The sequence below is a fragment of the Schistocerca nitens genome, chromosome 8 (assembly GCF_023898315.1).
Source record: "Schistocerca nitens isolate TAMUIC-IGC-003100 chromosome 8, iqSchNite1.1, whole genome shotgun sequence".
Taxonomy (NCBI): domain Eukaryota; kingdom Metazoa; phylum Arthropoda; class Insecta; order Orthoptera; family Acrididae; genus Schistocerca; species Schistocerca nitens.
Genome location: NC_064621.1, coordinates 243846232 through 243869500, shown reverse-complemented (window position 1 = coordinate 243869500; position 23269 = coordinate 243846232). Strand labels below are relative to the sequence as shown.

Here is a 23269-nt window from a genome sequence, read left to right as displayed (position 1 = left end):
AACTGTCGCACCCACGAACGCACTTTCGACACATCCATAACTCCATCACCACATGTCTCCTTCAACTGTCGATGAATTTCAATTGGTTTCACACCACGCAAATTCAGAAAACGAATGATTGCATGCTGTTCAAGTAAGGAAAACGTCGCCATTTTAAGTATTTAAAACAGTTCTCATTCTCGCCGCTGGCGGTAAACTTCCATCTGCCATATGGTGCTGCCATCTCTGGGACTTATTGACAATGAACGCGGCGTCATTTTAAAGCAATGCGCATGTTTCTATCTCTTTCCAGTCCGAAGAAAAAAAATCGGAGGCCTTAGAACTTGAATGCACCTCGTATAATTAAGGGTGAAGTCAGTGATAAAGCAGTGCAGAGGGAACAGCAAATGCAAATTACATTTTTTACTAGAGATCATGATTCTGATTATAATGAGAACTGTCAGTGAAGTCCTAATGTTGTTGTTGTTGTGGTCTTCAGTCCTGAGACTGGTTTGATGCAGCTCTCCATGTTACTCTATCCTGTGCAAACTTCTTCATCTCCCAGTACTTACTGCAACCTACATCCTTCTGAATCTGTTTAGTGTATTCATCTCTTGGTCTCCCTCTACGATTTTTACCCTCCACGCTGCCTTCCAATGCTAAATTTGTGATCCCCTGATGCCTCAGAACATGTCCTACCAACCGGTCCCTCCTCATTAGTTATGTGATCTACCCATCTAACCTTCAGCATTCTTCTGTAGCACCACATTTTAAAAGCTTCTATTCTCTTCTTGTCCAAACTTGCAACACAAAAATTGTCATCAGAAACGGAACAGGCTACACCAGCAGTATCAACAATGACAGTATCTACTACACCTCCAGAAGCTTTAGAAACCACCCGCCCCTTGAGCAAAAGAAGAGTGTCTGCACCAGGCCATCTGAAGGATTTCTTATTGAAGACAAGCAGCAACCAAACAACGAGGTGAGCAGTGTGAGGGATTCGAAAGACAACATATCATTAACTATATTATATCAAAATATCCAAGGTCTAATTAGTAAGATTGCTGAACTAGATGTGCTTTTGATGGATCAATTAAAGGAGATTTCAGTTTTATGTATAAGTGAGCACTGGCTAAACGAAAACCAAACTTGTACAGCCAGAATAACAGGATCTGAAATGATCAGTAGCTCTTGTAGAGAGAATTTTAAAGGGGGAAGAACATGTATATGTATGAAGCAAGCAATTGAATGTAAAGAAATTAAACTCAGTAAGATAAAACACATTGAAAAAGAGCTCGAATACAGTATGTACAAACTTATAGAACCCAAAATAATTATTGTGAGCATATATCGTTCCCCATCAGGGAACTTTATGACTTTTTAGACAGTGTTGAAAGACTTTTTAGTGAATTAAGAAATTTTACAGAGAGCATTATTGTACTTGGTGATTTCAATGTCAACTTTAAAATGAACTGTCAAAAAGTATCAAAACTAAACAATTTGTTATATTCACAAAATTTAGCACCATCTGTCCATGAATGCACTAGATATGGAAAACACTCTGAAATGATAATACATCAAATATTTTCTGTCTTGCAAAAGCTAGATCATGTTATTGAAGTACCTGACACAGTGTTCTCGGACCACAAAGCAATAAGACTCTACATAAATAATGTACTGGGCACAAATTCTAGAATTCGTGAGAAATATATCTACAGAAGAATATCAGGGTTTTTAATAATTTATTAAAAAACTCAGATTGGCATTTAGACAAACTCGACACCGCGGATATGAAATTCGAGTCATTTTAAACTTGTTATAAACATAACTATGAAATTGCATTCCCTCTTAAGAAAATTAAAATAAAAAGCAAGCCTAATACTTGGGTAACACAGGGGATACGGATATCATGAGAGCGACTTAGAAAGCTAAGTAAATCAGCCAGGCTAAATCTAGCTCTGAAACAGTATGTCACCTGTTACAGAAAATTGTACAGGAAAGTCATTAATGCAGCAAAAAAGTTACATAATGACTCATACATCAGTAGAAGCAAGGGTAACAAGAAAATGAAATCAGTTTGGAATGTGATAAATACAACTGTAGGCAGAAATAAAGTAAGAGACAGCAGCTTTGTTATTAAAAGTGAGGACAAAACTATAAACGATCCTTTACGTATTGCCAATATATTCAGCCTTCATTATGCAAGTATTCTACAAAGCCTCATAAAAACCCAAAGACAAACAAAGATTAAAAGATTAAACATAACATCTCCACAAATCCTAAAACTATGTTCTTATACCCTGTAAGGGTACAAGAAGTAAATAATGCAATCAACAAACTAAAAAATAAATTGTCTTGTGGCACTTATGGCATTCCAGATAAAGTACTTAAACACAGCATAAATATTGCTCGTCCCCTTGTAGACATTATTAATGCCTCTATCAGCAATGGCACTTTCCCTAAAGAACTAAAGCTGTCAATAACAAACCATTATATAAAAATGGTGATCGTCATGATGTAAAAAACTTCAGACCCATATCCTTGATATCCTGCTTCTCAAAAGTTATTGAAAGAATAATGCATGAAAGACTCTCCACTTTCCTGAACACAAGTAGAATATTAGTCAGTGAGCAAAATGGCTTCAGAAAAAATAGGTCAACTGAAACAGCTGTATATAATTTCCTGAAACTTCTTCTGATCTCTATAGATCATAACGAAGTAAACTGTGAGGTGTTTTTAGATTTATCAAAGGCATTTGATGTTATTGATCATGAATTATTGCTTGAGAAACTATATTGCTATGGTGTACATGGTAGTGTTCACAGCTGGTTTAAATCATACCTGTCAGGCAGATACCAGAAAGTTCATGAAGGAACCTCTTACTTTTCAGAATATAAGAAAGTTAGTAATGGAGTGCCACAAGCTTCTGTGCTAGGACCCCTCTTGTTCTTGATTTTCATAAATGACCTACCAAGCTGTTTAACACTAGCTAAAGCTGTATTGTATGCAGACGATACAAGTCTTTTTATTAAAGCTCAAAATGAGACTGACTTGCAACACAAAGTAGAAATAACAAAAGAAGAAGCAGGAAAATGGTTTAGAGATAACTGTTTATTTGTAAATGAGACAAAAACAGTATGGATGAATTTCAGCCATGTATCGAATAAAGTAAAGCCCAATATAGTTTTGAAACTTGGTGAACAGAAGATTTTACAAACTTCAAACACAAAATTTTTAGGTATCTGGTTAGAGGAGCATCTAAAGTGGGATAAACATATTGAAATGCTCAATAAAAAGCTAAGTAAATGCTGCTATATACTCAGAATGCTGAAAAACTGCTGCAATGAAAAAACAGAAATATGTGGTTATTATGTTCTTATGCATAGTCTATTGCGGTATGGTGTCTTATTTTGGGGTAATTCAAGTCTGGCAAACCGGTCATTCATTATTCAAAAACGAGCAGTAAGAATAATGAAAGGGGGTGCACCAAGAGAGCCCTGCAGGGAAATTTTCAAAGAATTTCAAATAATGTCGCTCCCATCTTTATATATCTATGAAAGTATCTGCGTTTACAAATCTCACCCCCAATTTTCTTCTTTAAATATTGAGTGACATGACTACCCAACAAGACACAGGAATGATTTCCACAGAGAAACACACAAAACAGAGAATGTTTTTACAGTGTTACAGAGTACATGGATTTTCAGAACATAGTGACATAGTGGTCAATGATAACGATAATTCATATTTGAACAAATGTATGAAAATAGTCTGCCTGTACACACTATAATTAATTAATTATTGGTTCTTCTGTTATTCTCTACTAGAGTGGTCAATGACAATGATAAGTCATATCTGAAAAACAAATGTATGAAATAGTATGCACTATAAATAATTAATTATTATTTGTTTTGTTATTATGTACTATACGCTGCATGAGATATATATTTATATGTTTTACCACCTTAGGCCTATGACATTAATTTACTGTATAATTATAAACTCATATAATGTAACATGACAACTCCTATATCATTCTATATGATAAAATGGATGCTCAATAAATGAATGAATGAATGACCTATTTATCGTCCATGTTTCACTTCCATACATGGCTACACTCCATACAAATACTTTCAGAAACGACTTCCTGACACTTAAATCTATACTCGATGTTAACAAATTTCTCTTCTTCAGAAGCGCTTTCCTTGCCATTGCCCATCTACATTTTATATCCTCTCTACTTCGACCATCATCAGTTATTTTGCTCCTCAAATAGCAGAACTCCTTTACTACTTTAAGTCTCTCATTTCCTAACCTAATTCCCTCAGCATCATCTGATTTAATTCGAATACATTCCATTATCCTCATTTTGCTTTTGTTGATGTTCATCTTATATCCTCCTTTCAAGACACTGCCCATTCCATTCAACTGCTCTTCCAAGTCTTTTGCTGTCTCTGACAGAATTACAATGTCATCGGCGAACCTCAAAGTTTTTATTTCTTCTACATGGATTTTAATATCTACTCCAAATTTTTCTTTTGTTTCCTTTACTGCTTGCTCAATATGCAGATTGAATAACATCGAGGAGAGGCTACAACCCTGTCTCACTCCCTTCCCAACCACTGCTTCCCTTTCGTGTCCCTCAACTCTTATGACTGCCATCTGGTTTCTGTGTAAATTGTAAATAGCCTTTCGCTCCCTGTATTTTATCCCTGCCACCTTTAGAATTTGAAACAGAGTATTCCAGTCAACATTGTCAAAAGATTTCTCTAAGTCTACAAATGCTAGAAACGTAGGTTTGCCTTTCCTTAATCTTTCTTCTAAGATAAGTTGTAAGGTCAGTATTGCCTCATGTGTTCCAACATTTCTACGGAATCCAAACTGATCTTCCCCGAGGTCGGCTTCTACCAGTTTTTCCATTCGTCTGTAAAGAATTTGTGTTAGTATTTTACAGCTGTGACTTATTAAACTGATAGTTTGGTAATTTTCACATCTGTCAACACCTGCTTTTTTTGGTATTGGAATTATTACATTCTTCTTGAAGCCTGAGGGTCTTTTGCTTTTCTCATACATCTTGCTCACCAGATGGTAGAGTTTTGTCGAGACTGGCGCAGTAAAATTTAGGCATGAGAAAGTCAGATGCATAGCGAAATTCCAGGAGATGACGACAGATGGTGGTGTGGAAGTTTGCTGAGCATGCAGCGTCAGGAGCAGCAGCAGAGACTTCAACATTGACGAAGGCTTCACCTGCAGCACCAAGGCTTTTGACAGCAACATCAGGGTCTTCAACACTGACATCGGCAGTGGCTTCGGTGTCAGCATCAGCAGTGGCTTTGACTTCAGCGACAGCACCACAGCAGCAGAAGCTAACATGACTGACAAGTACTGTTGCCAATAGTGTAAATGTATGTGGATTCATAGATTTTCCAGTGGAAATGGAGGTTGGCGTGATAAAAGCAATCATCAAGTTTATGTATACGGTGGATAATGCTACTGGGGCAGAGAGCCCAAATCAGAGAGGGAACTGTAGTTACAGAAGATGAAATGGTGTGGTTAAGTAAAATTATTAAAAATTTAGCAGTAAGTATGAAAATAGGAAATTCTGAATGTAATTTGAATGTTGCAAGTGTAAAATCTTAAATGAAATCAAATGCTGAAAGGGTACAATCAAATACTGAAAATGTAAAATCTAAGGTGGTAAAAGTTAAAAGCAGAAATGGGGGAATAACTGACAACAAATTGGAAAATTTAAGAATAGAAATGGGTAAAATTTCAGAGGATATTCATCTTGTTAACAACAAAGTCAATACAATTGAAAATTCATTGGGTGGAAAGATTGTAAAGCTACAGAATAAGCTGTGTGGCTGTGTGACGGACAGTGTGCAGAGGCAAAATATATTTGAGGAGGTAACTTAGGAGGTAGCAGTGAACTGATGGCAAAAGTAGTTGATTGGCACATTAAAGATGCAACAATGGAAATATTGTTAAGGGCGAAATCACTGATAAAGCAATGCAGAGGGAACAACAAATAGAAGTCACATTCTTTGCTGGGGATCAGAATTTTGATTACAATGAAGATTGTTAGTGTAGGCCTAATACAGGTTTGCATTTTTCCATTAGACAACAAATATAGTCATCTCATTGCAAAAATGCCAAGGATTCCACGTGCTATTTGGTTCTTGAGTAAGAAAGAGTGTTTTTGAAACTGTGAAAATTAATGTTTCATAAATTTCTTAGATTTTATTTACCATTATTTGATTATTTTGTATGCCTAATGTTCTCAAGAATGATACTACTGATTATCTTATTCTCAGTAGAACTGAGAAAACTCACTTACATTTACTCATTAAGATATAGGAGTACGTTTTTGGCTCATGTATTATGACTTTCTGGAAAATGAAAACTCTCCTTTCAAAAACCAACATGGATTTTGCAAACAGAATTCTTACAAATCTCAGCTCACTTTGTTTGTCCATGAGATCCCGAGCACTAAAGACACTGGAATCCAAGCTGAAGTCATGTTCATTGACATCAGGAAGGCATTTGAGACAGTTCTGCACTGTTGTTCAGTGAACATAATATGAGCTTACCAAGTATTGCACCACCAGTTTTGTGACTGGATTCCAGACTTACTTGCAGACAGAACTCAACACACTGCCTTTAACGGAAAAAAAATCAACATATAGGAAGGTAATTTCAGGGGCACTCCAAGGAAGCTTGGCAGTACCATTATTGTTTAGAGTACATAGAAATGAGCTATTTAACAACATCAGAAGCTTCATGAAGTTGTTTTTAGATGATGCAGTTGTCTATAGGATGATAGCAACACCCCAACACCATAGAAAATTACAAGAAGACCTGCAGAGGATTGATGATTGGAGCAGTGAATATAAATAAATGTTATTACTGTGCATAAACAAATGAAAAGATCCACAGCTGTATGATTACACTATGGAGACAAACCCCCAGCTAGCACTCAAGCTTATTTCAAGGTGGATATTGAGTTTAGATTCAGTTGAAAATTCAAGATTGAAAAATCAACCTGTTACACAGCTTATTTCAAGGTGGATATTGAGTTTAGGTTCAGTTGAAAATTCAAGATTGAAAAATCAACCTGTTACTCAGTTTACATCAAGCTGTAAAAATTTAGCTTGAATTAAAATAATTTTCCCAAGCTTGAAATAAACTGTAATTTCCCTGGAAGGCCGTACAGCAGATGCGTGCGCAGCATAGCTTCCATAGATGTCCACGGGAAGCACCACAAGCGTTTATAAGCCTTGCACTGACTGTGCTAGGTTTACGGCCATTTTACTTTTGTGACGCGCGTTAATGATTGTTGACTGATGTGAAGTTTGTTTTATACTGGAAAATAGTTCGGAAAGTGTGTGGCATCCCCTGCCTTACTGCTACACTGGGTCTGAAGAAGATATATAGTGTATTACAGGTACGTTGGGGCAATTTTCTCTAGTGGTACGTTAATATTACAAGTGTTAAATATTATTACGTAACGTAAAGAAATATCATATTCTTTAACGTAGAAAAATTGAGCCTGGATGAAAGTGAAGTGGATTACCAGCTAAGAATACATATTACAAGTTGTTCAGCACCAATAAATTAAAACTTAATGTTATTTTCCCTTTTTAAAATCTCGCCTTTTTATATATCTATCGCCCTATTACATTTGTTTACTTCTAAGTACTCGTGTGTGTCACACCATGAATGAATAATCGTGAAGTGTGAAAAGTGTCTTTGCAAATACGAGGGCAGTTCAATAAGTAATGCAACACATTTTTTTTTCTGAAACAGGGGTTGTTTTATTCAGCATTGAAATACACCAGGTTATTCCCCAATCTTTTAGCTACACAACACTATTTTTCAACGTAATCTCCATTCAATGCTACGGCCTTACACCACCTTGAAATGAGGGCCTGTATGCCTGCACGGTACCATTCCACTGGTCGATGTCGGAGCCAACGTCGTACTGCATCAATAACTTCTTCATCATCCACGTAGTGCCTCCCACGGATTGCGTCCTTCATTGGGCCAAACATATGGAAATCCGACGGTGCGAGATCGGGGCTGTAGGGTGCATGAGGAAGAACAGTCCACTGAAGTTTTGTGAGCTCCTCTCGGGTGCGAAGACTTGTGTGAGGTCTTGCGTTGTTATGAAGAAGGGGAAGTTCATTCTGATTTTTGTACCTACGAACACGCTGAACTGGTTTCTTCAATTTCTGAAGAGTAGCACAATACACTTCAAAGTTGATCGTTTGACCATGGGGAAGGACATCGAACAGAATAACCCCTTCAGCGTCCCAGAAGACTGTAACCATGACTTTACCGGCTGAGGGTATGGCTTTAAACTTTTTCTTGGTAGGGGAGTGGGTGTGGCGCCACTCCATTGATTGCCGTTTTGTTTCAGGTTCGAAGTGATGAACCCATGTTTCATCGCCTGTAACAATCTCTGACAAGAAATTGTCACCCTCAGCCATATGACGAGCAAGCAATTCCGCACAGATGGTTCTCCTTTGCTCTTTATGGTGTTCAGTTAGACAACGAGGGACCCAGCGGGAACAAACCTTTGAATATCCCAACTGGTGAACAATTGTGACAGCACTACCAACAGAGATGTCAAGTTGAGCACTGAGTTGTTTGATGGTGATCCGTCGATCATCTCGAACGAGTGTGTTCGCACGCTCCGCCATTGCAGGAGTCACAGCTGTGCACGGCCGGCCCGCACGCGGGAGATCAGGCAGTCTTGCTTGACCTTGCGGCGATGATGACACACGCTTTGCCCAACGACTCACTGTGATTTTGTCCACTGCCAGATCACTGTAGACATTCTGCAAGCGCCTATGAATATCTGAGATGCCCTGGTTTTCCGCCAAAAGAAACTCGATCACTGCCCGTTGTTTGCAACGCACATCCGTTACAGACGCCATTTCAACAGCTCCGTACAGCGCTGCCACCTGTCAGAAGTCAATGAAACTATACGAGACGAAGCGGGAATGTTTGAAAATATTCCACAAGAAATTTCCGGTTTTTTCAACCAAAATTGGCCGAGAAAAAAAATGTGTTGCATTACTTATTGAACTGCCCTCGTACAAATAGTAGTGACATGGTGAACGGGAAAAAGTGCTCAAGAACCAGTCACTACATAGGTGTCAGTCTTTTTTATTTATGTAGCTTTGACTGCTCTTAATCCGCTCTTAATTTTGTTGTTCCCTAGGTGAAATAATACTGCAAGGCCTACAGGTACTTTTTAATTTTATTGTTATTTGTAATGTGGCTGAAATCTAAAAAAAGGCATTATTAAAATATGACAAGGAGAACATTTTTTGTTCTTTTACATTTCAGTTCCACTGAACTGGTAATTTCTTAAATTCATTTCGATTTCATCCTTTATTTAATTTTGATTCAGTTTTACTCACCAAAAAATAATTGTGGATAGAATAAAACGTCTACATTTTTCTAAACCGTAGTTTCCTTATAAGCTTATAGTATGAGGCGTATATGATTTCAAGTAATTGTTTCTTTATAATTCAGTTTAAATGGCCCTGAAACTGTTAGAAATAGTGACGTGTGGCTTCTTCATGAAGTCATCGCAAAATTACCCAAATGTCATCTTTACTTTAAAAATTTCAAACAAAAAGTTATTTCAAATTACTTTAAAAACTCTTTGGAATGAAGTCACCAGAAGCAGCTGCTTACTCAGTGACGTTTATACTAGTTAATGATTCTTACTGCATCAGTGAGTTTGAAGTTATTTTGCTAATCTGGGGCATAAATTATATTTAGGTTGATCAGTTTAAACTTTTTACATTTTTTATGTTTAGGTATGGCTAACATTTTCTTTTACCTGTTACAGGATCATTATACCGGCAGAAGTCAGCGATATTTGATCCTGCTCTGGTCTGTGTGCTGGGGCCGGAGGGGCTTCAGAATAATTAAATTTTAAAATAAAACAATTTTAAACACTTTGAAAATAAAAAAAAATTGAAACATACATGTCTTGATAATTTTTTTCACACCATTTCCATTCTGGTATTTATTTAATTAATTAGGTTCAATAAATTCAGATTAATAATTATGTAGCTTAAAACAAGCTGTAAATACCAGGCTGTATTCCACGTGTGTAGATACAGCTGGAGCCAAACTTGATAAGTCAAGCTTGAAATATAGCTTGAACTCTGCCAACTTTGATGTTTGTTTCAAGCTTGAATCCAACTAACAGGCCTGAATATTCCAGCTTTGATCAAGCTTATATACTTGAACTTTACATCTGGAAACAAGTTTGAAACCGGCTTACTGTGCTATCTGGGCACTGGAAGCAGTTACTACTATAACAGCCTAGGTGTACAATCCAGAACATTTAAGCCAAATTTTTTCATGAAATTTCAGTTTCCAACATTCTCTTCTGAATGTTGAAATGTTTTCTTGATGCTTACCTACATAGGGACAAATGATCAAATGATCATTGTAATAAAATAAGAAACACCAGAGCTTGCAGGGAAAGATTTAAATGTTCATTTTTCCCTGCACTGTGCGAGACTGAAACAGTAGAGAAATAAGAGTGTAAGTGGTTCGTTGAATTCTCTATCTGACACTAAAGTGTGAATTGCAGAGTAGTCATGTAGGTGTAAGATCTAAAGAGGAACGACCACATAAAACAAATCATAGGAAACACAGACGCCACGTTGAGATTCACTGGAAGAATCTTAAGGAAATGTAATCCGTGAAAGAAGTGGCTTACCAAGCACTTGTTCAATTAATTCTTGAGTTCTGTTCATTAGTCTGTGGGACACATATTGCCATGCTGTGTTAATAGAGAAGGCAGAGAAGATCCAACAAAGAGAAGCACACATCAAGGGATCATTTAGTAGGCACAAGAGCATTACGGAGATGATAAATAGTCTTCCATGGAAAACATTGCAAGAGGCACATTGCGTTAGAAACAGAGTTTTATAATTGAAATTCTCAGATGGTAAATTCCAGGAAGAGCCATGTAACATAATACTGTCTTGTTTTGCAAAATGACCACAATGAGAAAATCAGAGAAATTAGAGCTCACATGAAGATTTACCAACAGTTATTCTTCCTACGTGCCATTCTCGGAAGGAACAGGGGAGAGGGGGAATGCTAGTGGTACCAGAAATACCATATGCCATGCATCATAAGGTGACTCATGGAGTACAGACATAGATGTATAAGATGTTCTGCCAGACGTAATGAATTGAGGATTTTTGGGTAACTGGCTTTCCCCCCTGGTGCGGTAATGAAGTACATGTATTGAAATCCACATTAATAAGTAGTATATTAAATGTTGCTTCCTGGATATTCAGGTAGAATCAATATACAATATGTTCCATACCTTCAGGGTCAAAATTATACAGACAGTAGAAATACACTAAACTTAGTATTTTGAGATAAAAAATCAATGGTAAGAAATTGATATTTCAGGTGGTACAAAGTCCTGTATGAGCAATGAGTGTGAAACACATATTTGTTTATGTCTTAAGCAGTAACAATAGTATCACCACCTTGAAAACCAGTACACTAATCCATGTGATGTAACCACGGGGATTTCCTAATATGGGGTTACATGAAGTTGCTTGTATATGATGGTGAGAAACTGAAGTGAAGCTTGTTGATAAGATCCTAACTGCCTGCCTCACTGTACAACAAACAAGGGGGATATCAGGGAGTATGGTAAAGTTTTATGAGCCATTCTAAGAAAGTATTGGTATTAGTGGTAATCAATTTGAACAGTTTTTCAAGCTCAGGAACTGTGAGGCATATAGAAGATACTTCTATGTAGATTTCATTCTTCTGAGGATATATCTGAAAGTACAAGACAATATTTATAATTTTACTGTAATTTTTATTCTTTCACATATAAATCGACTCACAAGGGGAGGCCACAACTTTGGGATCATGGATTTACTTCAAACTTTGTATGCCTATAGTAGGCCTTTAAAACATAATGTACAAGTAGCAAGGTGCATTACTTTTTCAATTCTAACAAAGCTGCAAGAGAAGTTTTACACATCTGTTATGTAACTGATGTATCTGTATGGAGGTGCTGGCTGTAAGAAGTTGTTGTGGTTAAGTGGTAAGGGTTTGTGCTGTACAAGAGTGTCGTAAATGAGGCGATGGTTCGAATCCCGCAAAAAACACTTATGTTTTAATCTATATTTTTTAATTTTTTAAACTATATTTTTCATCAATTGTCACATTATTTAATTTATATGACACTGGAGAGGTAATATAATAATAAAAAATAATTAAAAAAAACACACATGCATCTTCATGAAGTTGTTGTAAATTTCATATGTTATTTGACTATTTACTATTTTTAATTCAATTTTCAGGATGAGGGACAGCCTTGGAAAGCGCAAGTCAAACCTCGATACATAGTGATGCAAATGACATTCAGTTATACAGTAAGTCACAATGTGCCAGACCACAAGAGTAACATACAATTACTCACTGGATGTGCTCTCAACATCACACATTGCAGGATGGTATTTGTCATACAGACACAGAAAACATGAATTGAAACAGCTTCTACTACATCAAATGAATGCAGTTTTCCCACATGTACAGGGAATGTTCACAGTCTCTAAGGGAAAACCCACCTCGAGATTTTGAAAAATTTCTCTCTCTTCCAACAGTTTAATATAGATTAAAAATTAAGTCTGAGCAGGAGTTGAACTGTTGCCACATACATGTTTGACTTTCGATACTTGAATGCTAACCGCGTGACCTCTGTGAATTTTAACATCTGGTACCTACACACAGGTATAGAAGCCACTTAATAGACATGTAAAACCTCTCTTGCAATTTTCTCGCAATTGCCAGAGTAGTGCACCTTACTACATGCACATAATATCTTTTAATGGTCTACTATAGATCTACAAAATTTGAAGTAAATCTGTGACCCCAAATTTGAGGCCTCCCCTTGTCAGTTATAGGGTGTAACACTTAGAGCACACAAATCTCAAAGCTGCTTAATAAAATCAAAGCTTTTGTTCAGTTTTCATGTTGTATTGATCCAACTTGGACTCAACTGTATACAGGCATTTTGAGCTTATAAATGAAAAGACCACACTCAATTCACACAAACGGTGCTTACAGAATATGTATTATTTCTCATGGTTTCCAAAGTCTCATAAGAGATGAGTACAACATATTTTCTTACAGCAGACTGATATCAGAGTTACAAATTTGTAGTTAAATGAATCTGTCTTTCTGACTATACTCTAAAACTGTAAAATCCTGTGTTTTTCCCAGTTGCACATATCATCCTTTTGCAGCCAGCACCAGAAGATACAGCCACATAGAGAAATATTTTCTTGATACATATTCTGTCAACCTGAAACAATGTTTAAGAAAAGGATGGATCCTACTCACCATATAGCAGAAATGTTGAGTCACAGATGTTGTTGTTGTTGTTGTTGTGTGGTCTTCACTCCAAAGACTGATTTGATGCAGCTCTCCACTTGCTACTCTATCCTCTGCAAGTCTCTTATCTCCGAGTAACTAATGCAACCTACAGCCTTCTGAGTCTGCTTACTGTATTCATCTCTTGGTCTCCCTCTACAGTTTTTACCCCTGCCCTTCCTTCTGTACTAAATTGGTGGTCACTTGATGCCTCAGAATGTGTCCTACCAACCAATCCCTGCTTCTAGTCGGCTGTACAATAAATTTCTCTTTTCCCCAATTTTATTCAGCACCTCCTCATTAGTTTTGTTATCTACCCACCTAATGTTCAGAATTCTTCTGTAGCACCACGTCTCAAAAGCTTCTATTCTCTTCTTGTCTAAACTGTTTATTGTCCATGTTTAACTTCCATACATGGCTTCACTCTGTTCACTCTGTACAAATACTGAAAGGACTTCCTGACACTTGAATCTATACTCAATGTTAACAAATTTCTCTTCTTCAGAAACACTTTTCTTGTTGATGTTAACAAATTTCTCTTTTCAGAAATGCTTTTCTTGCCATTGCCAGTCTACATTTTACATCCTCCCTACTTTGACTATCATCAGTTATTTTGCTTCCCAAATAGCAAAACTCATCTACTACTTAAAGTGTCCCATTTTCCAATCTAATTCCCTCGGCATCACCTGATTTAATTTGACTACATTCCATTATCCTCGTTTTGTTTATGTTGATAATCATCTTGTATCCTCCTTTAAAAACACTGTCCATTCCGTTCAACTGCTCTTACAAGGCCTTCGCTGTCTCTGACAATGACAATGTCATCGGCAAACCTCAAAATTTTTATTTCTTATTTCTTCTCCCTACACTTTAATTCCCACTCCAAATGTTTCTTTCATTTCCTTTACTACTTGCTCAATATACAGATTGAATAACATTGGAGATGAGCTACAACCCTGTCTCAGTCCCTTCTCAACCACTGCTTCCCTTTCATGCCCCTCGACTCTTATGATTGCCATCTGGTTTCTGTACAAATTGTAAATAGCCTCTCCGTCCCTGTATTTTACCACTGCCACCTTTAGAATTTGGAAGAGAGTATTCCAGTAAACACTGTCAAAAGCTTTATCTAAATCTACAAATGCTATAAACTTAGGTTTGCCTTTCCTTACCCTATGTTCTATGAGAAGTCATAGGGTCAGTATTGCCTTGCGTGTTCCTCTGTTTCTCCAGAATCCAGACTGATCTATGCTGAGTGACTTCTAGCAGTTTTTCCATTCTTCTGCAAATGATTTGTGAAAGTATTTTGCAACTGTGACTAATTAAAATGATAGTTCGGTAATTTAAACACCTGTCAGCACCTGCTTTCTTTGGAATTGGAATCATTATATTATTATTGAAGTCTGAGGGTATTTCGCCTGCCTCATACATCTTGTTCACCAGATCGAAGAGTTTTGTCATGTCTGCCTCTCTTCGGGCTACCAGCAGTTCTAATGGAATGTTGTCTACTCCTCGTTTTGACTTTTCAGTGTTTTGTGAAATTCTTCTCGCAGTATCATATCGCCCTTCACATCTTCATCTACATCCTCTTCCATTTCCACATCTCCCTTGTGTAGACCCTCTTTATACTCCTTTCACCTTTCTGCTTTCCCTTCACACAGATAGGCACAACAAAAGACTGTCAAACAAGTAAGCTTTTGGACAAAAAGGCTTTCTTCCAAATTAGTCAAGATACACACGCTCATGCAAACTCAACTCACACACACACACACACACACACACACACTTGAGCACTGTCTGGCTGTCAAGGCCAGACTGCAAGCAGCTGCGTGTGATGGGAGGAGCAATCTTGTAGAGGGGGATAAGGAGGAGGCTGGTGTGGTAAGGGGGCAGGTATAGCAGGACTGGGGTGGGAACAGTAAGTGCTGCTTGTGTAAGCATACAGGGATGAGGTCGAAAGAGGCTAGGGCAGCTAGGTGCAGTCGCAAGGTTAGGAGGAGGGCAGGTGAGGTGGGGGCAGGAAAAGAGAGAAATAAAAAGACTATGGGTGCATTGGTGGAACAGAGGGCTGTGCAGTGTTGGAGTTGGGGCAGGACAGGGGATAGCTGGGTAATGGACAATGACTAATGAAGATTGAAGCCAGGAGGGTTGCACAAATGTAGGATATATTGCAGGGAGAGTTCCCACATTCAGAAAAGCTGGTTTTGTTAGGAAGGATGCAGATGGCACAGGCTGTGAAGTAGTTATTAAAATGGAAACCTTGTGTTGGGCAGCATGCCCCCCAACTGGTTGGTCCAGTTGTTTTTTGATCACAGCTTATCGGTAAGCACTCATGCGGACAGAGAGCTTGTTAGTTGTCATGATCACATAGAATGCAGCACAGTGGTTGCAACTTAGCTTGTAAAGCCCATGATTGGCATCACAGACAACCCTGTCTTTGATGGGATAGGTGGTACTTGTGACCGGATGGGAGTAGGTGGTGGTGGTGGAATGATGTATGAGACAGGTCTTGCATGTAGGTCAGTTATAGGGATATGACATAGGAGACAAGGAGTTGTGTAGGGATGGACAAGGATATTGTGTAGGTTCAGTGGGTGGTGGAATCCACTGTGGGAGAGGTGGGAAGGATAATGGGTAAGACATTCCTCATCCCAGGGCACGATGAGAGGTAGTTGCAACTCTGGCAGCAAATGTGATTCAGTTTCTTCAGTCTTGAGTCATGAAGGGAATGTTCCTCTGTGGGCTGGACGATGAAGGGAATGCTCCTCTGGCGGGCCGGACGGTGGGACTTTGTACAAGTTTGAGAGGGTAATTATGGTCTGTGAAGTACTCAGTGAGACCCACGATATAGTTTGAGAGCGACAGCTCATCACTTTAGATATGACAGCCATGGGTGGCTAGTCTGTATGGAAGGGACTTCTTTGTATGGAATGGGTAGGAGCTGTTGAAGTTGAGGTATTGCTGATGGTTGGTATGTTTGATAGGGGCAGAGGTACAGATGTAGCCATCTTTGAGGTAGAGGCCAACATCGAGGAAGGTGGCTTGGTGAGTTGAAGAGGATCAGGCATAGTGAATGGAGTTCAGGAGGAACATGAATAGGGCGTCCTCACCCTGATCCAGATCACGAACCTGTAATCAATAAATTGAATCAGGTGAGGGGCTTGTGATTCTGAGTCGTTAGAAAGGGTTCCTCTAGATGGCCCATGAATAGGGTGGCATAGGATGGTGTCATATGGGTGCCCACTCATGTATCACAAATTTGTTTCTAGGTGAGGCCTTCAAAGGATAAGTAATTGTGGGTGAGGATACAGTTCATCATGGTGACCAGGAATGGGGTTGGAGATTTGGAACCCTTCAGGCATTGGGAAAGTTAGTGTTAAATAGTGCCGACGCCATGGGCATTAGGGATGTTAGTGTAGAGGAAAGTGGCATCAAAAATAATGAGCAGGGCACCATGTGCTAAAGGAACATGAACTGTGCAGAATTGGTGGAGGAAATGGTTGGCATCTTTTATATACGAGGATAGGTTGTGGGTAATAGGTTGAAGGTGTTGGTCTATAAGAGCAGAGACTCTCTGAGGGGGGACAGTAACTGGTGACAATATGGCATCCTGGGTGGTCAGATTTATGGACTTCAGGAAGCATGTATAAGGTAGGAGTGCAGGGTCAGATAGGGATGAGGAGAGAGAGAGAGAGAGAGACTCTAAGGAGAGTTTATGGGATGGGTCTAAGAGATCGTGATTTTTGGAATGGGGTCACAGTAGCATGGTTTGTAGGTGGATGAATCTGACAGCTGGCAGAGTACTTCTGCCAGGTAATCCTTGCAGGTCAAAACAACAGTGGTGGAGTGTTTGTCAGCAGCTTAGATTATAAAGTATAAGGATTATAAGGCATAAGATCTCACTTGCCTTATCTCTCCAACCACCACCCACATTACAGAGTCTCACCGTCTGGCTGCTTGTGATTCAGTACAACTGAAGACTGGAGCAACCGAATCACATTCCCTGCCAGGGTTCCGACTACCTCTCATCCTGCCAGGGTTTCGACTACCTCTCGTGTTGCCCTAAAATGAGGAATGTCTTAGCCACTCTCCTTCCCAACCCTCTCATAGTGGATTCTGCCACCCAATGAACATACGCAATACCTCATCCATCCCTATACAACCTGTGCTCCCAATTCTTTGCCTCATGCCTGACATCCCTGTAACAGATGTAGTTGTGAGACCTGTTCCATAGATCCTTCCACCACCACCTACTCCTGTCTGGTCACAAGCTTCACCTATCCCATCAACGACAGGGCTACCTGTAACATCAGTCATGTGATCTACAAGCTAAGCTGCAACCACTGTGCTGTGTTCTATGTGGACATGACAACCAACAAGCTCTCTGTCCACATGAATAGCTACTGACAAACCATGGCTAAAAAACAGCTGGACCACCCAGTTGGTGAGCAAGCTGCCCAATACAATGTTCTTCATTTTAATCACTACTTCACAGCCTGTTCTATCTGGATCCTTCTTACCAAAACCAGCTTTTCTGAATTGCACAGGTGGTAATTTTGCCTGCAATACTCCCACATTCCCGTGACCCTCCTGGCCTCAACCTCTGATGGTCATTTCTCTCACCCACATATGCCCTGTCCTGTTCGCACTCCAGCACTACAGAGCCCTTTATTCCATCAATTCGTCCACAATCTTTTTACTTCTCTCCCTTTCCACCCCCACCCCACTCATTCAGCCTAACCTCCTGACTGCACCTATCTGCCCTACCCTCTCTCCATCTCACCCCCGCATGTTCCCACAAGCAGCACTTTAACGTCACCCTTCTACCCTGCTATCCTTCCCCCTTCCTGCCCCAGGCTCCTACTTACCCCCACCAACAAGACTGCTTCTTCCATGATGCTCACAATCTGGGCTCAGCAGGCAGAGACAGTGGTCGTGTGCGTTTGTGTGTGTGTGTGTGTGTGTGTGTGTGTGTGTGTGTCTAATTCAGAAGAAGGCTTGTTTGGCAATCTTTTTGTTGTGTCTATCTGCAGCTCAACATCTCTGCTATATAGTGAGTAGCAATCTATCATTTTCATAATATTGTCATTATTCCATCCTGGATTTTCCATTGATTAAAAGAATATTTCTTTTTGAAAAAGTTCCAGAGTGCTCTGAACAACTGTGTGAACATTATCATTTGTGTGTGCTTGCTCACGGTGAGTAAATTGGAAGCAATATAGTTTGAATCAAGTAACTGTGATGAATATGATGAAGTCTAGCTTTTGACTCTATACTGTATAACTTTTTCAGAGTGAAAATATAATCATGTAACATGGAAATGCCATAGATCCGTACAAATAAATAGTTTTGCATGGTAACTTCCACAACTGATAAGTGTTTTATGTAATAAAAGACTTGATAGATTTGGAAAAACATGACTATTCCAGAAGTAAATAGTACAATATTAGAGAGTAAGTGGAATATACACAATGGAAGTGGTAAATCATATGGTTAAAGTATTGAATGGTAGATAAACAATAATGACTTTGCAGCTAAGTTTCCGGGCAACATTCTTCTAAACTAACATACACACATGTATGTATGTGTTTTTGTTACTCCGGTACTATCAGAAATTTCACCTACAATTTCAGTTTTGTTTATGTGCTTGTCTATCATCCAATGCCGCAGCAATATGGTAATTGATAACCTTAACTCCTCCCATTGCAACATGTAATTATGATACTTGGATGCAAAAAAGGGGAATCAGCAGGCTAGAACACGAGTGACATTGGCAAGAGTAATAAGAACTGGAAACACAAGATGTCAAAAACAATCAAGAAACAAATCACAGACAATGAAGGGACACATGAAAGACACGTCTATGAAGGAAACTAACTGGGAAAAAAAAAAAAAAAAAAAAAAAAAAAAAAAAAAAAAAAAAAAAAAAAAAAAAAAAGAAGAAGAAGAAGAAGAAGAAGAAGAAGAAGAAGAAGAAGAAGCAAATGATGCAGATCAGGCAAGGAAATAATTTTAAGAAAAACAGAATTTTAAGAAAAATAGCAGCTACAAAATATAGGAGAGAGATGAAAAATGGAACATACATAACTGTGAAATTGTATAAAAGAAGTGATGACACTGGAGAGATGGAATACAGGATAGGAAAATACAGAAAGAGGAAATGATGATAATAACAATTATTGTTTTAAGGTAATAACCTGCAGGATCATCAGTGACCTTTATCAAGAAACAGTTAGACAATGACACAACAGGGTTATGTAAGCTGAGACCAAACAGGTGGCAGGTGACAAATGCATGCTACAGACCAAACTCTGATTTACATTTCAGGTTCCTCAGTTAATACTCAATGGCAGTTTTGTGGTTATATTTGTCATAACGACTTGAACTTCAGCAGTATGTCGGCAAATATATCAAATGGGCTCTCCGACATGCTGATCTCATTCTGACTGAGTACATTTTATCATTGATTTCTAGATCTCAGAATATCATAAACATAAATAAAGAAGTCGGTAATGTATTCCTGGTCAGGGTACTACATTCACAAGAAGTACATTATTTTGTTGTGTTAAAATGAGTCAATAGCTCTTTGGCTTGACAAGATGTCATACAGAATATATTTGCAACCCAGGTTGGCAGTGAAATACTGAAATATTGTGCCAGTAGCAGCTGTGCAGTGAACCAATGTTTCTGGTGGAATTTCTTCTTTTTTATTTTTCACTGTTGCAGTTTTCTATAGTTAGCATGCCTTTTTCTTGCATTTGAATAGTCAAATGCCCTCTCTGTCACTTCTAACATTTTAATTTATCAAATATAATCTACTTTAATATTTCACTATTTATGCACTTTTGTCTTCACCACAGTGTGACAGACCTACCTAAATACTTAAAAATCTCATTTATTCCTACCATCTTCTCTTTTTTGTTGGCTAAGTAAATAAAAGTTATATCTGTATCTGCTATCACTTTGTAAGTAGAAGTTTTTCTTATCTTTATTTGGCTATAGTTTCATTTCACAGGTATTTTATCATTAACTCCACTCCTTGTAAATATAAATTTTAAGTCATAAAACAAGCTTCATTTTATTAAAGTGTCAGAAGTTAATGACTGAGACTGTATTTCATTTACAATTCAAAACATGTTCTGGTATGAACTAACGGATCAGTCCATAACTGTGACAATTATGGACTTTTATTACAAGGAAGAAATGCAGATGAAATTGCCATTCTAAGAGAATATTAAAACATATGTTGTCACATGGTTGCGATGAGAATATTACTTCAATTCCTACATAAAATTGTTTAGTTACTGGCAACTGAAATCTGATTGGCATCAATGCCAAAAAAAATATTCAGAAACAATAAATAGGCTCCTTAACAGAAGATTTACATCTGGAGTGGAAAAGATCACAAATATTGCAATCCATACAAAATCAGTGCAGAATTACTGTCTGTATGAAATAAGTTACTTGAATCAAGAGAATCATAAAAAATGTAAAAAACCTTTTCATAGAAACATCTTGCCATTTATGAAATCATCCCTATAACTACTTTCACAAGTATTTCAATAAGTAGTCTCATGCAGAGACATACAATAAATGTAAAAGGATAAAATAAAAACTCACCTCCCTCATCCTCCAGATCTTCTTTGCTAATATCTTTTTTCTCCTCTCCATCTAGTGTCTCAGCACTACCTTTATGGCTGTCATCCTTAAATGGACGGTTTTTGTGACTGCCATAGGATTTATTACTGTGATAGAACAAGATACAGTTAGTCATACATATTAGTCACAATGCCATATTACACATTTATTTTTCTGTAATACCTTATGACATCTTCTTCTAATCTTTGCTTATAGTATTCATTTTCTATCCTGTTATCTTGATGGTTCTCCTTGATAGAATTCCCAATCAGTTTGGCATTGTTCATCATTAGTTTACCCTTCTTCAGTTTATTTTTAAGGTCACCTTAAACAAAATAGTGAAAATAAGGAAATGAAAAAGAAATTTTACTGACACACAGCAGACTTTTTCAGTTCCAGACAAACATTATTGTAGATCACACAAACAAACACATAACAGAAAACAGCATTCCCACTAGCTTTTGAGCACTAGCTTTTTTTCTAGCAATAACACACTTATTCACATGCACAATTGGATTGACTGCAAAACACACACACTCCCGAGGCCACAGCAAGACTAATTATTTAATTAACAATTAGTGTTGCCAAGGCAATATTAATTTTGTGTGATAATGTTAACCTTGAGAAGGATATATCCTCTCATGATTGTACTAATGTATCATTTTTACATTATAATGTTGAGGGCTTGGGTAACAAAATCGATGTATTTGAGGCCTTAGTTACAGATCTAGCTCCACATGTAATCGTGGTTACAGAGCATCAAAAAGCTAACCATAATATTCAGTATTATAAGTTACAGGAGTATAATCTTACATCGTTTTTTTGTAGAACAGAACATAAAGGAGGGGGTGTTGCTACTTACGTAAGGAAATGTAACCTAATAAGTTCTGTAGAAAAAGTATCATGGGTTAAGGATTATTGTATCGAGAAAGACTTTGAAGCAGTGATAATTAAGTTAATGATTGTATCCGTCCCACTTATTGTGCTAGGTATATATCGAGCCCCTTCTGGTAATCTCGAGGTTTTCCTGGAAGCACTGGATAGTGTATTGGGGAAGCTAAGCAAGGGTGGCAATACAGTAAATATTGTAATGTTAGGAGACTTTAATATAAACACACTAAGCAACAGCCAGGAATGCAAAGGTTTACAAGACTGCATAAGATCCTATGATATTAAAGATCTACTTGGTCATGTGCCCACTAGAATAACTGAGTCAAGCAGCAGTTCCATAGATCATGTGATGACCAATTATGAAAATGTTGTTTCGGCACAGACTGTAAACGGGCACATATCTGATCATCTAGGACAATTATTAGTGATTGGTTGTCTTAATAAACTTAAACAAAACAAAAAATTTGAGAATAGAAGATTATTTTCTGAATACAACATCACCTTGCTAAAGAATACTTTGGGTCAAGAATCTTGGGAATCAGTTTATAGAGAAAGGGGAGTTGACAGCAAATGGGAAGTATTTGTAAAAATTTTAACTAGACTTATTGATATTACTATCCCGGCAAAGAAGATGAATGTAAATAGAAATAAACCTCCAGTAGTCAAACGTGTAAAACTTGATGAAAAAACGAAAAGACTCAAAGAAGGAATGGAGTATATGTATAAGCTACACAGAGAAACCAGTCTTGATTCATATAAAGAGGATTATAAAAAATATAAACATGAGTATCGCAAGGAAGTAAGGAGAAGGAAAGTAGAACATATTAGTAAACAGATCCAAAATTCTGACTGTGTCTCAAAGTCGTTCTGGGCAGTAGTTAATGATATGAGGAACACTGATTCAAAAACAAAAATTAATAATATAGAGTTAAGTATACATAATGATAATTTTTCTGATCCTTATATAGTTAGCAATATATTTAATGATTACTTTATAGATGCTATTGAAAATGATACTTGCATGAAACAGGAGAGGCCGTTTAAATATGATAAGGAAAAGGAAAGGGACTCTTGTATGCTACCTACAGTAACCATCAAGGACGTAACAGAGCTAATTGACAACCTAAAAAATAAAAGATCAGCTGGATGGAATGAATTCTCTCCTTTTCTACTGAAAAAATGCAAGGGTGAGTTAGCCAGACCATTAGTCCATCTAATAAATTGTGTACTTGAAGAAGGTGTGTTTCCGAAGAAACTGAAACTTGCTTTAGTTAAACCTTTATATAAAAAAGGGGAAAGAAAACAACCACAGAACTACAGA

At 37.7% G+C, this 23269-nt stretch overlaps 1 protein-coding gene across 1 annotated transcript in view; it reads right to left on the bottom strand.

Moving 5' to 3' along the window:
* LOC126199501 (sodium channel protein para-like) overlaps window positions 1-23269 on the bottom strand; it is a 416386-nt gene that overhangs the window by 235857 nt on the left and 157260 nt on the right. Inside the window, exons 12-13 of the mRNA XM_049936424.1 lie at window positions 21241-21382; window positions 21040-21164 (exon numbers count right to left, since the gene is read on the bottom strand). Of these exons, the coding sequence (XP_049792381.1) occupies window positions 21040-21164; window positions 21241-21382 (267 nt within the window). The remainder of the gene's footprint in view (window positions 1-21039; window positions 21165-21240; window positions 21383-23269) is intronic.